Here is a 17134-nt window from a genome sequence, read left to right as displayed (position 1 = left end):
ATAACACCGCATAAATTATTAGGAGGAGCTGAAAAACCAACAGACCAAAAGGTTTAAAATGGATCTAAGACTAAATAACACTGATAGAAAAGGTCCTGATAACTTACAGGCCAGGTTTTCTTCTGTGCCGCCTGTCAGATAGATGAGAGCTGCAGAAAAAGAAGAGGGGATGGAAAGACAGAGGGAGATGGACGGAGCGGGTTAAGCTCATCTATGAGTCTAATTAAGCAGAAATGGAGCCATTGGGAGCCAGGGGACCTGCGTGGTGATATCTTGTATTTCAGTCCATTAACCTGCTCCTAATGAACTGTGTGTTATTGGAGAAAGTCTGCATTAATCACACCCCACTGAAGTGACGGTCATTGGTTCATTGGTGCTCACAGTTTACGTCGATCCTCTTCAGCGGGGCTCCGGATCACCGGCTGGCCTGTGGGGAGGACAAACAATCAGATTGTAACATGCATGATGTGACAGCGTGAATGAGGATGAGGCTTTGTGACAAATTCCTGGAGCTGCAAACCTCTTCCTTAATATCCTCAGTTACCATATGACACAGGAGTTCTTTCTGTTGTGTCAGGCACGGTGTGAAAACAGATGTAATCTTTCCTAGTCAATAATTTTCACCCACCCACGGTGATGGCAGACTCGCTGATGAGAAATGCCCACAAAGTTGTCTATGGATTACTGAGGCATTTTGCTGTGGGTTGGAAAACTGGTGTCATAAATGTTGGTAAGGGATTAGAAGATGGACAGAGGCTCTAATACATGCACAGTGGAACAGATGTTGATTGTTGTTCAGCTACTGGTTCTTTATTTGAAATGTTTCTTATTTGATTGTATTTATCGTGAACTGAGTGGGGGGATCAGAGAAAGTGGAGGGAGATGCTGGATAGAGAAACAGCTAAAAGAGGAGAGGGAGGGGGATGAAAACAGAAAGGGTGAGAGAGAGAAAAGAGATTTGTGGTGAGAAAAAAGGGGGAGAGGCACATTCACAGAGAGAGAGCGGGAGAGAGTAGAAATTGTTTAAACGTGTGTTCACTCTTGCCAGTCTCAGCATCGCTCAGTTTCTGCAGGAGGGTGCAGCTCCATCCCTCCAGGATCTCCACTGGCGCCGATCACCAGATATGATCTGCCCACTTCCCAGTCAACCCATTTCACCCTGAGCTGGGATCTCTCTTTTCTTGTGCGTGGATGATAACAGCCTACCTTATATCCATGGATTTCTTATACCACAACTAATCTGACTAAAACCCGGGATTGGTGAAAAAAGAAAAGACACAAAAAGAGGGTATTCCAAGTGGTTTCCCGTGGTTTTAGAGCGCATGGAAGCAACACTTCAGCTCGCCTTGGACATGGGACCGTGCGTCAGCAGAGAAATATCCGCTGCCGGAGGAAAAGCATCTTCCTGAAAGAGGAACAGCCCGTGTGCGGGAGCTTTTCACTTTTTGTTTTTAGCTACCGGGGAGGGGGAGCCGTGATTTTACGCGCCCGAATGATGCGTCCCAGCCGCGGCTTCATCCTGCTCCTCCTCAACGGAACCGCTTGTTTGGTAAGATAAGAGTGGGAGTGGGGAAAACTCGCACTGTAGTCTTCATTCGTCTTGCTCCAGCCTTCTATCACCGTTGTAACACCTACCTGCTTTATAATATAGGTCAAGGAGTCTGCACATTGCAGCAGTAAAACTTCCAAACTTATAACTAGACTAAATTTCTCTGGACAGACACTTGGGAGCGTGACTTACAGTCGAAACGATGCGTGTCAAGATAGTAAAATTACGTCTGTCGTTTGTGCTTCTTACAGAGATGCACAGATCGTTCCCTCTTGCTGTGCTCTGTCAGCGGCTTGTAGAGGCATTTCAGCTGGTGTATGTGTTATATTTGCCCTCACTTTAAGACCATTAAAACAATATCGCTAAGTTTGACCCCGCTCGGCTCAGGTCTGGAGGGTGCGCTGTCACTATTCCCAGGAGACACTCGCGTTGGCAGCTTTCTAAGCGCGCCCACGGCTATCACCACTTCTCTTTACTCTGTGCGTATTTGGAGCTAGACCTTAGTCTGTTTAACATATCAAAACACGTATGTAACCGCATGAAACGGAAAAAAATCACTTCAGTAATCACACACCTGTCATGAATCAATTAAACTACAGGCAGATGTAACCCTCATCTATTAAAGCTTGAAAGAGGCAAAAGACATTTTGGAAATCATTTACAAGCACTCACCAGTTTGCTATGTAACCTATAATTCGACAAAGCTTGTGTCTGACAAGCTGACAAAAGTGGGTTTACTGTCCAATAGTGCACACATCTGGCTCGAAGCAAAGACATGTACACACCACACATTTATTCCATTATGACAGTCATTTGCTACAAACACTTAACACTACAAGGTTGTAGGTGATGACCATGTGGTTCCAATGTGTGCAGTCCTACTGTGGAAGTCCTTATTGTGAGCACTCACCAATGTCATACATGAATAAAGACCAAATTTAGTGCTGTGAGAGGAGGTGCACCTTTCTTCAGAATAACCACACTCTGTTCTCTAACAGAGCTAACCAATATTAAATAAGGTGATATAAACATTTCCAGTGTCTATTTTACCTCCACTAAACTATAATACTCTCCTTAGAACCCCCACTGACATATAACACCAGATGAATAAACATGAATTGTTTCTTTAGTGTCAATGAAGGCTTCCAACATTATATAACCTCGCAGTCAAACTGGATCTCCCACTTCCCTTTCATGCACAGTGCACTGGCAGACTTATTAAAAAGCAGTCTTTAATGAGAAATCAGCTCTCGATTCACATGAGGAAATTTGAAAACATCCTTGTGCTCGGAAACCCCTGGGCTGAGCGCAGGGCCCAGGAAATGAGCAAGCTTCAAAAAACAAAAGTGCAGTGGAAATATTCAAGTGAGGCTCAGAGGCTGTTAGATGCATCTGTTTGTGTCGGCGCCTCTTCAAGTATGAGCTTGTGGTTTTCATATTAAAGTATTATTCAGGTGCTCAGAGCAAAGTAATGGCCCTCTTGGTGATATGAGGTCTAATAGACAGCGGTTGTAAACCAGTGAACACACACAGAGCTGTTTCAGCACTGAGAAAGAAGAGACCACATGCTGATTTAAAACATGGGGGATGAGTGCCTTTTCAGCTGCTGTATAACTAGATACAAGAGTGTGGGATAATAGGCTTAACACTCACTTCAGTGTTGTCTTGGTTCTTGGCATTTTGTGAGCTGCAGGGCTACAGCCTATTGTAACCCAGAAGGTCTGTGGCTAATGATAATGTAGTTAACTGAACCCCCCCCAACCCCCAGACCATGTATCTATGAAAAACGTACATGACACCCCACAGCGGGAGACCTTGGGTAATTCATTAGCCACATGACAATGATAAATTATGGAGCAATTAATAAATAAAGTAATTTTTTATTATGCAACAAAGCCATAATTAATAATCGTATAAGCCTATTATGTATTAAAAATTCAATTAGGATGATTCTTTGTTGTAATAGCGCCACAATTCTCAGAGAGGGTTTAGGTCTCGAGGGACGTTTTGCAAATGGCAGCGACTATAGACAACTGTTAACACAAGGTGCCACTCTGGTTGTTGTTTGTGTGACAAATGATGTGTTTTGAATGTTAATTATTCTCTGAATTTGAATGGAGGGTTATGAATAATATAAACCATCTGAGTTGTATAATTGACTGCTTGAGAAATTATGTTTGTTTTTGGCAGCGGCTGGAGTTATTCTTCATTTTTGACTCAAAGCGACTTTCAGCTGACTGGGTTCGTTTCATAAATGACTAATGTGCATTTATGAAGAGAATAAGCTGTGGAATATTTGGAAGGATAGGTTCCTATCCTTTTACAGCCCTTGTGGTTAGCGGTTGTTGGTTATTTTCAGTGAATCTCCTTTCGATTTTCTCAATTAATTGATGTATCGTTTTGTGTATAAAACATTAAAAAAGAGTGAAAAATGCTCATTGGCATTCAAACCTAATGCGATATAAATTGCTTTTTTTATTTGACCAACCTAAAGATATTCAGTCTACTGTAATGGAAGATAAGGAAAGCAGCCAAGTGTCACATTTAAAAAACTAGAACCATAGAATGTTTGGCATCTTTGCTTGAAAAATAAAGACTAATTGATTATCACAGTGGATTAACTGGTCATTTCAGCTCTATATGCGAAAGCCACAGAGCATATTCATCACTATGCTAAACCACACAGATGCAGCAGATGCAAGGTGAACTGAGTTCACCCTGCAAATCTTTCAAGATCATTTCACTTTTCATGAAAATAAGATTTTACATGTAGTCTCAATCAACACGTCTGAAGTTATTTTGAATAGGTAAAATATTTTAAAGTTAATTCCAGTTTTACTTACTCAGCTCTTAACAATGATAAACATAAATGTCTGCACTGTAATGCATGTGCACAGCTGCAGACAAGCTTACTTAATAAGGAATCCTCACCTTGCATGTGCTGAAACTGTCGTGTGATAAAGATAGGTGGGAATACAGGAGCACAGCTCTTTGTACATGCTCACATAGAGCTCAGAGTTGCTCTTTCATACAAGATTTTTCTTGTATGAAAGTGATGAGCCTCAAGTAGCCTTTCTGTGGCAATGAGAGACAGGACCTCCTTATACTCCCTCTGATTGCTTTCAGTACAGATGCAGACACTGGCCATTGTGCTTGATGAGTGAATTTCACCTCTGTAGCCGAACACAGAACAAATCTCAGTGAAGACATTCATGCATATTCCAAGATTTACGTGCCATGGTTTTCTGTGCATGTAGGTAATTTTAAAATATAAAGAAAACACAACACTTGTATGACTTCATGTTGACAAAATAGGATTTTGTGCCGCTAAAGTATGTTTTCCATTTCCAAACTTATTGCCAACCTCCATTTGACTTTGCCATCAGCAAAAGAACACGTACTTATTTAAAATGGCACGTCAATTAAAAGCTAATTATGCTCTTACACTGGAAGCTTCACAAAGCCCTAATCCTTTTCATAACAAAGGAGGGTTTGTGACTGGGTTGCATGCCATAGAAGACACACTAGGATCCTTACAAAGCAATAAACTCCAGAGACAACAAAAGGCATCATATCTAAGCAAAACTGCCTGCAGTTTGCCTGGAACATTTCAAGACAGCATGGTACAACAATACACAAATACATGCTATGCAAGCGTGGAGATTTATGTGTGAGGTTAAAAAGCAGAGGCTGTCTGGTGCTAATTCTAACCACATCAGAGTCCTCTCTTAGAGTCATGTTTAGACACCTATCCTCCTCGTAGGGTTGCTGGCCTTGTCTGTCCTGCTACATCCCCAGCTAAGCAGAAATACCACCATAATCCTGAGGAGACAAATAGAAAAATCTGGCTGTATCACACAGCATATATTCAACCATACAGAGGCAAATGTGAGACAGCAGCAGGTGAATACCAATTTTTCTTTTCTTTTCCTTTTCTTTTGTCTTCGTTGAGTCTTCCTTTTTGCTAGCCTGGTTGCAATCTGCATGCCAGAGCTCATAAGCCTCTACTCTACTCCTCTCATCCCACACAGGCACCAGAAACACACATCTCATTCATAATTGTCCAGTCTCTATCATAAGGGACATATCCACAGAGGAAACAGACAGAAACGGTTTAACGTCCTGCCCTGTGGGAGCAGAAGGATCAGAAGGGGGCGACTTCAGAGGAACACATAGCAGGATGTGGCATCTTCATTGTCAGTAGCACAAGAATATGAACATCCCCTTTTTGTGTAGGAGTCCGATCCCCGTCTGTCAAACTAATCGAACTTGAGATATGAACTAAATTAGCTAAGTAAGCTATTTAAATTAAGTTGAATAAACTTTAATTTGGGATAATTTTATTTGGCAAACCAAGTGTCTTAATTGCTTTGATAGGTAGATAATGTTCTTCTTCAGCCTGATTCATGCGAGTAGTGATACTGGGCGAGCAAAAACTGATAATGTATGAACATTTGTTAGAATTTGATAGAATCAGTGGTAAATGATTCCATCAGTTAATTGATAATGAAAATAGTCACTAGTAAACATTTTACAAGTTCTGTAGCTGTCAATAGTTTTGGATTCCACCAACTGTAGTGCTCAGTTTCTACATTATCATTTCAAAAATACCAGATTTAGACTGAATAATTCTCACTAATTTTGTAAAGTTTCTCAGAGCATTTATATTATCAGCTGCTAATAACCTTTTTATTGTGAATCTACATTTAACAGCTTGTTTGCAAAAATAATTGCAAGATTGTTTTGTACTCCTTAAATGTGTTCTTTTGAAGGGAAGTCACATTTGGCATCTTGGCTTTTTTTGAATTTGCCAGCACATCTTGTACAATTTTAGCCATTTTGATCTGGATTTTTTTCATTATCTTCTATTTTTATATAGCTCATATATAAATAACAAAACACTAAGTAATGATGAAAGCAATATATATATACACACACACACACACACACACACACACATATATATATATATATATACATAAGCATGAAGCAGTGGATGAGCAGGGTTTCTGCCATACAGCCTCTGTGGCTTTCTGTCTGTGGTGTAAAACAGCTTGAGTTATGCACAATCACAGTGTGAATGACCCCAGAGATGCACCTCTTATCCCCCTGACCGCCTGCTGAGGAACCCAGCAGAGGACCCTTCCCTCCCCTCCCCTCTCAGGCTCCCAGCAGCCCCACAGCACAGACAGGCAGGGAAGAACCTGAGCAAGACAGACAGAAAGGAAACATGCTCCCTGACACACTGACAGCCCTTCACAGTGAAGCACCAAGCTGTCCTAAGACAGAGCACGCTGTCTGCTCAAAACCAGCACAATTTATTGTAACGTTGCTCTCTGGGAGACTGCAGGGGAGACAGAGCGACCCTCGAAGAATATCTGTAGGTTTGTCTGCTGGTTCAGTGGATTACATTGCAGAGCTTAAAGAAAAATGACTCGTAGCCTTGGGTAGAATGAGTGGGTGTAACTCCCAGGGGATCTAGATAAAGATGCACTTGACTTTCACACAGAGGAATAACTAGGGATGGAAAAATCCATAACAGACATTTTAATTTCAGAGCTTCTGCTGGAACTGACAATAGTGAAGTTGTTTAACTGCACTGTGAAAATGCAAACTGTTATAGAAAGTGTCAATATAGATTGAAATTTTCATTGTTTCAAGATGTGTAGACATCCAAACAATATTAGAAATGGCGATGTGGGACCAGGGGATGTGGTTTTATTTGAAGCGGGAACACCAGGCTGTCAACACAGTTTACCGCTGACGCAAACCGCTACTTTTCTGATGCTGCAGGCTCTAAGATTGATAGTGATCTCATCATGGGAGTCACTGGATACCACACCAGAATAAGACCAGGTAGCAAGAGCCCATTTATTTTCTCAATCCTGCAAACAGCCTGTTCTGCGTGAATGAACATCCTGTGTGCAGTTTACCAGTGTGCCGCCCAGTGACGGTACAGTGATTTTCAGGGTCAGAGTGGCACACATGTCCAGACAAGGCCCACTGAGGGTCTTTTAAGGGGGTTTCCAATTAAAGCGGTGCATCGACACAGGGATCAGGAAGCTCCAAAGGAGAACATTTCAAGTACAAGAAATGGATAAGAGCAAAGGGATTTTTCAACTGAATTCAACATGTATTGGTGTAGAATATAGACCAGCAATGACTAGCAATTACTGTATTGCTCCAGGAAACATTGGTTTGGGCAGTCATGCACTTACCCATGCCCCACTTCATTGTAACCCTGTTGAGAGCTGTGGTGTTTTCTTTTGCCAAAGGTTTGCCTAAAGCATCAAATACATTTTTTTTGTCAGCTCATTAAAAGGTGACTGTTTCAAGCATTTTCTCAACTGCTGCGTCTGCAAGTTAAAGGTTGCTTTTATGTTTAAAATAAACCAACATTAATTGTTGGTGGGAAATGGACCACAGTTTTCTTTGTATGTCCAAACCCAAGTTCCTTTTTGTAGCAGGGTAACATCAGCACACAGGATCCCTCTCTGCTACTGAAAGGTAACAAACGTCATTTTGAACAAATACTTTCATTTTTCTGGAGAGGTTTGTTATTATTTACCCGAGTCCTAGAGGTCACTTGTCAGTTGACACATACATTAGATTGTTTTAAGAGTCTGAACAATGGCAATTCTCTGGTGACATTTTCACACTGTGACTAATTTAGTTCAGACGCACTGCAGTTCACACCTGTTGCCAGGATGTGTGTCAAATGTCTTACAAGTAAGCACTTGAGATCAAATTTCACTTCCCTGCCCACATTTGGTTTGATCTATTAAAGACTGCTGCTAGGGAGAAAAAAAGTTTGACTCCCGCTAGTTAAGCAGTTTGGTATGTTGCTGTTTGGCATATGAAAATAAGTCGTATTTTGAATGGTTTCTAGTCTGTGCCTGCAACCTGCAAAAGCTTCAAAGACAGAGCTTCAAAGCAATTCGTGTTCACCATACAAATACGGACACATCTGGCCCAACTCAGAATGTAACTGAAGTAGCTCAGAGTATTCACAGTGCATCCACAGCTGTATTTAGAGCAGTCGATTCATGTCCGGAGCCCAAGATTCACTGCCTTTTAGTGCCACCGTACTGTACGTGTGAACAGAGCCTATTCACACAGTTACACACATTCTCAGATGGGAACTGCACAATTAAACCACTGTCTGACCACTTAGCACCTTCACTGTAATGTGTCTTGCTCAACAGCACATTAATGAACAACAAAGCTTTATTCATTTGCTCATTTTTGCTGGGGATTTAAGCAGGCTATTTTAAGATATTTGTGCTTTTAAGCTCCTGGACAGGTGTTCAGAATCCCATCAGGAAGTTTGAAGCATTCAGTCAGATAGTGGCCCCTGATAAACTAGCAATCAGTTGAAGGGTTTTATACCTGGGCTTTCAGGAGACGATTGTAGAGTCTGTCCAGCTTTTACAAGACAGGTGTGAATACTGTAGCAGCAGCTTTAATCATGCCCATCCCATCAGTTTGAGCTTTGCTCCTCGCTCCTTGGGGAGAAACTGGGGAGAAATCGTACCCTGTCGCCCCTCTCCACCCTCCTTGTGCTGCAAACTTGTCGATATCTTATAATGTAAAAATCTGATAGCCAATTCAGAGCCCGGCTTCTCTCAGAGCATACAAAATGAGCCCTGTGTCCACTGAGGCCACAAAGTGAACCTGTCCAAAAAGAGTTGGAAAAAGGGGCGGAGGATGCAGAAAGAAAGAATACTTTAGCCCAGGAAAGAGGATTAAACAAACAGATTCAATGTAGTGAGTTTGTTCATGCGCTGCAGATTTAAGCTCCAGTGACCCCCGAGAAGTAAATTATTCATTAGGAGTCAAATAGCTTGTTTCTCGTGAAATTACCTTTCTTTTCTTTACCTCTTCTTGATTCTAAACTAGCCAGCAGAATAATTAGTTACAAGGGCACAGCCATTTTCAGACTTTAATCATGTAACAGTCTCCTGTAGTGAACATATTAGATCTAGAGACGACAGAAAAAAAGAATAAAGCATTGACTAGCACTTAAAAAAATCTGAGCTGCCTGGGTCTTTAATTAAAAATTGATGTCATATTAGAGACGAAGATTCTCAGCAGCTAGAAGGAAATCGAATGCCTATTGAACTTGTCACCTCCTTAAGACAAGTACATGCTTTCAGCCCTGCTGGGTTGTGCAACAGGCAGATTCAAAAGGTTCATACATACACATACCAGGAAGGATTTCTTGGGTGATTTACAGGTCAAAACATTTGATACTTAAATGACTAGGACTTGTTTGACTTTCAGAGTGAAATAGATTCTAAAACATTGTCACTGAAATGTTGTAGAAATATTTACATGTAATTTAGGCATCTAAAATGGCCGCTTTTGTACCAAATTTACTTGCGTTTTAACCAAGATTTCTCAACATATTTTCACCTGCAAATGTCCAAATTGGTGCCTAATGGGATATATTTATCCTAGTAAAAATGTAGCATTAATTAAAAAGTTAAATGTATAAAACCTTGTCCCTGCACCAGAGTACCAGATAAGGCTGCAATGAACAGTTTTTCTTTTTTTAGGAGTTGCTCTGCTTCTTATTTTCTCTGTTACTTAAACCTGAGGTAACAGATATTTCGGCCACTTGAAGGCAACAGAAATAAGATGTGAAGATAACACACTGACCTCTGTCTCACAGTCTACGTTGATATGGCGTATTTCCTAGCCAGTAATTTACATCCAGCAGATACTAAGCAACATAAGGATTTATGTGGAACTGTGTTTCTTGCCACCAGATGGATCCAACAATCATTCTGTTTCTGAAGAAAGTATCTGACGCTTTAGCTGCTAAATGCTCCATCATGTTCACCATCTAGTTGCTAACTTTGTCTGTTTGCTGTTTGGTGCTGGGCAGGAAGTGAACAGTGGGTTTTCAGACTGGCAAGCATGAACCAAAGCAGGAAAATTACAAAAGGAGCTTGAAGATGTTAAAACACGCCATAGAGTTTCATATACTTTTTTTATACAAATGTTCATAATATTCATTATAGCCGACTTTAGAAATGAATCGTTTGATCTATAATTTTTATAATGAAAATTCTAATGTTTTCAAATACCTTGTTTTATTCAACCAACCAAAGGAATCCAAGACGTGCACTGGAGAAGCTGTAACCAAAATGATGCTAGAAAAATTACAACACTGTCATTTATTAATTTTCAGAAACCCCAGTCTGAATGTCTAAACTCAAGTGTAAGTTTAATATTCAGACAACAACACATGGCCTGACACATTGCTTCTGTTGGAGTTGTGGCACAGAAATCAGTTAGGTAACTCCCTGATCTCAGTGCTACATTATGGCAATACGCTGCTTCTGTCAGCAGGAGGAAGGGGTTAAAACGGCGTACCTGTCGCTGTAACAGGCTGATTATTGCCTGCGGAGCTGGCAGGCTTGTGAGGATCTCTCCTCTCGCCACACTCCCTGCTGGGAGAGAGGCCTGCGGCCTGTGCTCACTGAGGCTGAATGACTCACAATTACCACAGCGACAGAGACTGCAGCCACCTCCCATCCTCTCCAGCCGTTTCACTGACTCACTTAGCGCACATGACAAATGACAAAATCACCCTGCACCTCCACCCCCTCACTAAGGCCTGATTGCCTAGCGCCCACACTTTGCCTACAGTATTTAAAGCTGGGATACATCTTGGCAAGCTTCATGAGACGACACAAACTTATCTGAAAGAAACTTGCTCCAGCCTTTCTGAACATTTCACTGTATTATGACTATTGACGTGCATATGTTAGTATGAGTGAACATGAAACCTTTGACATTACACCTGCAACCTGGAAATCTCTGCTGCATTTTCCCAGCTTATGAAAACACCTCTTTAATGCTACTGTAGATATAATACTAATACTGTAGATATTTGTATTATCTGTGGTGCCTCATCAATGGATTACTCCTTAGATTGTATTTTAAACATGAAAACAATTTTGCTATTATGAGCAGACAACATTAGTATATTAACGAAGCAATGTCAGGGTGTACATGCTAAAATGTGAAAACATTCCAAGCAGAGTGAAGCAATGCAGTACTCTTTTGGCACTGTAAAGACAACAGTGAGCTCCTGGGTTACTTTACACCATTTCAACGTGCTTACCTTGCATAAAGTCAAAGCTGGGAGTATGCTGATAGTTAAATCTTACACCTCATATACTCTGCTAGTTAAATGCAGCGTCACAAGAGAGTTGTAGCAGTATGCAGTTTTTCAGAACTGAGCAGAGAAGCAGTGCTTGTTATTATATTTAATAATAAAAATGTGTTATGTGCTGCTGTATAATGTGTGACCTCAGTGACCTTAGAAATGCATCTTTCACCAGACCACCTATTGTTTGAAGGCAGGTAAAAATCCACACTACAGGCCAACTGTGAGAACATTTACCTGCAAAAGTTAAACCACAATGGTATTTACAGGCATCGTGGTGCTTTGGGCAACTGCACAGTGTGTGTTCTCTTACACTACAGTAATCATTACAGGTTTGGCTCCTCTTTTTCAGAGCTGTATAAAGCTCATTCTAATATTTGTCTTTGACAGTGATGCTTCACACTGAATCTGACACCTCCAGTGGTGCCAGACACTTAAAGCTTCTGTTTAACAATAGCACAAGGTTCACTTCATTTCTCCTCCTGCAGCCTGGCCTCTAATGAAGACTGTGCAAGAGAGGGAGGATGCCTTGCTCAACATGTAAGCTACAACAAAGCAAACTGCAGTATGTTTTTGCTCAGCACTGGTGCCATCTAAGAGTCACTCTAGACAAGTGCCAATGCCTGCAAAATTATCACAATCATAAAAACAAGGGGTAGTGTCACAGGAATAAAGAGTGGCATGTTTTTCAAGAACCGTAAAGGGCCTTTTTGTAGGACACCACAAGGGCTCTCAAATACCATCTGGGGATGCAGGCAGCGTGCGACCCTGTGTGCCCAGCAACCACTGACTCGACGAAGAATAGAAATCACACACAAACTAGTCATTCGATAGTAACTGTGGGGGATGTTGTACAGTATTTGCCATCAAAGTCGTCCTGACTGGTCTCAACTCCCTCTCCTGAAACAAAAGATACATTTGAAAAGATTAAAATCAATGTCTTCTGACTCTTCCATATTTTTGTTCATTAATAATGAGCTTGGGATTCTCAAAGAAGCCATCAGAACGATCTGACTCAGGAGAAAGGAGTTCATGACTGGACTGTTATCAGCCTCTGTGGGGAGCCTGAAGGATCTGAGCGGCAGTGTTGTGTAGCAGCAGACAGGTAACTAGAGGAGCAGGCGTCTGTCCCAACACCCCCGTGGGAATAAGGCCAGATTAAGGAAAGAAAGGAGTCTTCTCATTTGAGTTCAATCATCAGACCACAACCGCATCAGTGGGAATCTTCACAAGGCAGTCGAAATGCATGTTGTTATGAAAGGAAATACATTTTTAGAGAGACAGAAAATCAATATTGCTGACTGACTGCGGTGCAAGTGAACAAATCTGACTGAGCTTGAAAAAACTGCATGAAATGGAATAAAAATGAGCCAGACTTAATAATCCTAGCTAAGCCAATATAAGGAAGCCTTGGCAGTCAAGACAGTAGATGGATCAGAGCATAGACAGGGATGCATGCATTATGCATCACTGTAAAATCTCTCTGTGTGGAACACACACACACACACACATGAACATACAGCACCGCTCACATTTGCATCACTTATTGTTCACATTTACCAGATGTCAGAATTCACAGACGCTGTGTGCGTTCTGCACTGCCAAATCCAGATGACATAATAATGCCGGATACGTCCATGCTACATTACACAGAAGCTACCTGTTAATAGATCATTGCCATTGAATAATTACTCATTACTTTGCTCTCACATTCACACACTCCTCACAAAGCTACTGCTGAGCACAGCAGCATTATCTTATCTCCCTTACTCCTCCGCCCCTCCCCTCAGTTAATGTTAACATCTGACAGCTTGCGTGTGTGTGCGATACAGATTTTTTTTTTTTGCCTTTAATTAAAACACTGGAAGTCTTAATTGAACATTACACTTTATTCTTCAGCAGCCCCAGTGCCCTCTCCTTGCCCACCTCCTCTTCCTCAAACACTTTGATCCTTGGACCAGATTTTTCGAGGCAGTAATAGTTTCTCCTGTACTCAAACTCTCACTGTAGTGCTTAAGGAGCAAAAAGCTCTCTTTAAAACAAAAAAACACAGCTCAGCCTACTTTCCAATGCAAGTTTGTTCGTTTAAGAACAGTTTCTCTCCAGTGATCTTCAAGTGACCTTTTATAACATAGTTCCGGTGAAAATGAAACTGTATGAGAGGGAAATATTAAGATATCACCTTGGATGAAGTTTTTGCGGTGTAGAAATGAGTGTCTTATTCATGTTAGTGCGGCTCTCGCTTTCCTTTGGTGCATCCAGACACTTTGTAAGTGCATAAATCAACCTCCAACCTCTGTTGTCAGAGAAACAATTCTAGAAAGCATTTTTAATGACACAGCTTTATTGGGTTACAGGATTACAGCCTTTGTCGAAAATTGTCCACTCTCACAAATATTGATTAAACTGCCCTGGACCGCAGTAACACACTTTATGTGAATTCAGTTTTGGTGGGGATTTTTTGTTTGAATCTGTTTTTTGATCGGCCTCACCAGCACCCCAAAGGAGGCATATGAGCCCATTACTAGTGAGCTTATAAGCTATAGGGAATTACATCAGCTCTGAGAAAACTAGACATAAAGGAGGATTTGCTCTCGCTGCTGAGGAAAACAAAGGAATGTAATAATAGCAACACCTGCAAAATTTCAACCATTTATTTATATAGGCTCCATAATATTGATAGAATGCCATGGCTACTACCACTGGAGGTATGAACAGCAAATTAAGTATCGATTACACCTTTAATTTGTTTTCTGTCCAAATTTCTTTCTACCTTGCTAATGACCACCTGCTTTCTTTGTGTTCTTCTTCGATCCCCACCTCCACCCCTCTCTTTCCAGGTGGCCCTGGGTCAAGAAGAGGACTCTTCCAGCCCCAAGAGCTCTTCAGATGAGTCCTCCAAGACGGTGGGCTTACTGAGTGGGCAGGCTTCCCTTTCACCCCTGAGTCGCTGGATGCTTCACAGTAAGAGCAGAGCTGCTAATGCCTCCTCTCTGGAACTGCCCTACCGCTCCCCTGTCCCTTTCTCTAAGCAGGAGTTTTCTAAACAGGAGTTCTGGGAGATGTTGGGCAGCGACCTGCTCAAACCCGATGCCTCCAGCTCTAGGGTCAAACGGTGGCCCATCGTTAAGACCGGCAAATTCAAGAAGATGTTTGGCTGGGGAGACTTCTATTCCAATATCAAGACGGTGCGGCTTAACCTGCTGATTACTGGCAAGATTGTGGATCATGGTAATGGCACATTCAGCGTCTACTTCCGCCACAACTCCACAGGCCAGGGCAACATCTCAGTCAGCCTAGTGCCTCCTGTCAAGGCGGTGGAGTTTGACCTGGAGCGCCAAAGCGTGGTCTACCCCAAGGACTCCAAAATCTTCAACTGCCGCGTGGACTATGAGAAGGTGGATCGGAGCAAGCGCACCTCGCTGTGCAACTATGACCCATCCAAGACCTGCTTCCAGGAGCAGATTCAGAGCCATGTGTCCTGGATTTGCTCCAAACCTTTCAAGGTCATCTGTATCTACATTTCTTTCTACAGTACGGACTACCGTCTGGTGCAGAAGGTTTGCCCGGACTACAACTACCATAACGAGATGCCCTACCTGCCCTCGGGCTAGAAGGCTTGTAGGGGGAGGAGAGGTGGGAGGGGAGAGGAAAAGGGTGGTGAGTAGGACTGACTGCAACACATGAGGAGGAGGAAACCAGGGCTATGAATCGTCCTTAATGCCACTGTGGCAGCAAGACACCTTAAAAAAAACCCTCTCTGTAGCCTGACTATTGTAAGATGTAAAAATATATATGCAAAACAGAGACTATAGTATGCAGATAATGAGGCATTGGGAATGCTTAAATGCAGCATTCATTAACTGGACTGGTAGTAATCACACATTCTTACCTCAATTCTGTTTCTAAATGCCAACTTCTCGCCAGCTATTTCTCTCTTTCATTAAGTTATGTGTGAATGTTGTCTGAATGTCCTTTTAATCAGCCTTTACAATACTGCTCTTTTGCAAAGTCACAAGGTGGTATTTTCAGTGAAAGTGCACATTTAAATGCTGTGATATGATTCACTGGAGAGCTGTACAAAAATTCACACTTTATTACAAACACCCGTGTTTAACATTGCACACAATAAAGGCTTAAACAAACATAAATTAAAACTTAACCAGAGGGAACACAAAGCATTGTTTTTCCCCTCACAAAAAGCAAATGAATGTAAAGAGTAACCACAGGACCGTTCTGGTTACACTTAAGGGCATCTTTTGTATGTGAACACAAGCTAATCCCTGAATAGTGCTAATAGCTCCTTACTCTTACTTAGTTTCTCACACCGTGTCCACATTTTCACATGTAATCATTCCACCGTGGCACTTTTGCATTCATTTCGGTGAAAAGGGGGGTAGGGGTGGAAATAAAATTTGCAAGAAAAAGCAATTTCAACAAAGATTCCGGTTCAGGGCTTAAGACAAGTTCAGCGCAAAGGAAATAACTAGATTCTGCATAGTGATAGAATTGGTCCTCCACACTTAAGAGAGAGAGGTGTGGGACTAAGAGAGGGAGAGATTCAGTGAGCTCTTTTAATTAAAGTGGGGAAGGAGAGTGTGCAGCTCCTTCTATTGTCCCTTCAGTATGAAAAAGATTACATTTTGTTGCCGTCAGGATTCCCGATTTCACGCCTTGATAACTTTGACTGTGTGAGAGAGATTGCTCTCTCCCGACAAATACTGTGTTCACTAAAGTCAGCCTTTTATCTTGAATAAATGAAAATATTATCATAATAATTACATATAATTTAATCTCCTGTAGAACTAATTAAGGTTTCATCGAGAGGGTGAAATGTATTTCTAAAAATCAAGTCAGTGGTGTAAGAGGATAAGAGGGCGTTCATGGGAATTGTTTTTGTGTGGAGCCAGCAGGCAAAGCTCAGCCCAGAGTTAACTGCTCATTAAGAAAAATGGCCACAGGCTGGCCCATCTCATGTTGCTCCCACAAACAATATCAGCAGAGAACAGCGTACAGTGGAGCATTGAATTAGTTAGCCTGACATTCTGCATGCGAGAGGTTACCGCTGTCCGGCTGATGAGGACAGAATGACTTCTTGGTTTGTTAACGACAAACAGTCACAAGACAGGTGTAAAGAGTCATTAAACCGCTTCATAGCAGGGATCTGTGTGTGTGTGTGTGTGTGTGTGTGTGTGTGTGTGTGCATACTTGGCTGAAACTGTGCAGCGATGTCCCAGGTGGACCCATGCAGCAGTGAACAGTCACCATGAAGCTGTCTTCCTGCTGGGGGTAGAAAAAAAAAGCCAGACCTACAGTAAATGGTTGACTGCTTTGTGTGAGCTTGGAGTGCAGGAGCAGGAGGGAAAACACAGTCATGAGGCAAAAAGACCTATAAATCTGCACAT

At 41.8% G+C, this 17134-nt stretch overlaps 1 protein-coding gene across 1 annotated transcript; it reads left to right on the top strand.

Moving 5' to 3' along the window:
* The first annotated feature begins 1015 nt into the window (after nt 1-1015).
* On the top strand, nt 1016-17128 carry LOC109963165 (neurexophilin-1). The gene is made up of 2 exons (XM_020605490.1): nt 1016-1549; nt 14570-17128. Exons 1-2 carry the CDS (start codon nt 1493-1495, stop codon nt 15341-15343), a joined length of 831 nt encoding a protein of 276 aa, XP_020461146.1. The 5' UTR covers nt 1016-1492; the 3' UTR covers nt 15344-17128.
* Nucleotides 17129-17134: the final 6 nt, after the last annotated feature.

This window comes from Monopterus albus, unplaced genomic scaffold, assembly GCF_001952655.1.
Source record: "Monopterus albus unplaced genomic scaffold, M_albus_1.0 scaffold70.1, whole genome shotgun sequence".
Classification (NCBI taxonomy): Eukaryota; Metazoa; Chordata; class Actinopteri; order Synbranchiformes; family Synbranchidae; genus Monopterus; species Monopterus albus.
The sequence above is the reverse complement of the archived record's forward strand: the minus strand, read 5'-3'. Positions and strand labels throughout refer to the sequence as shown.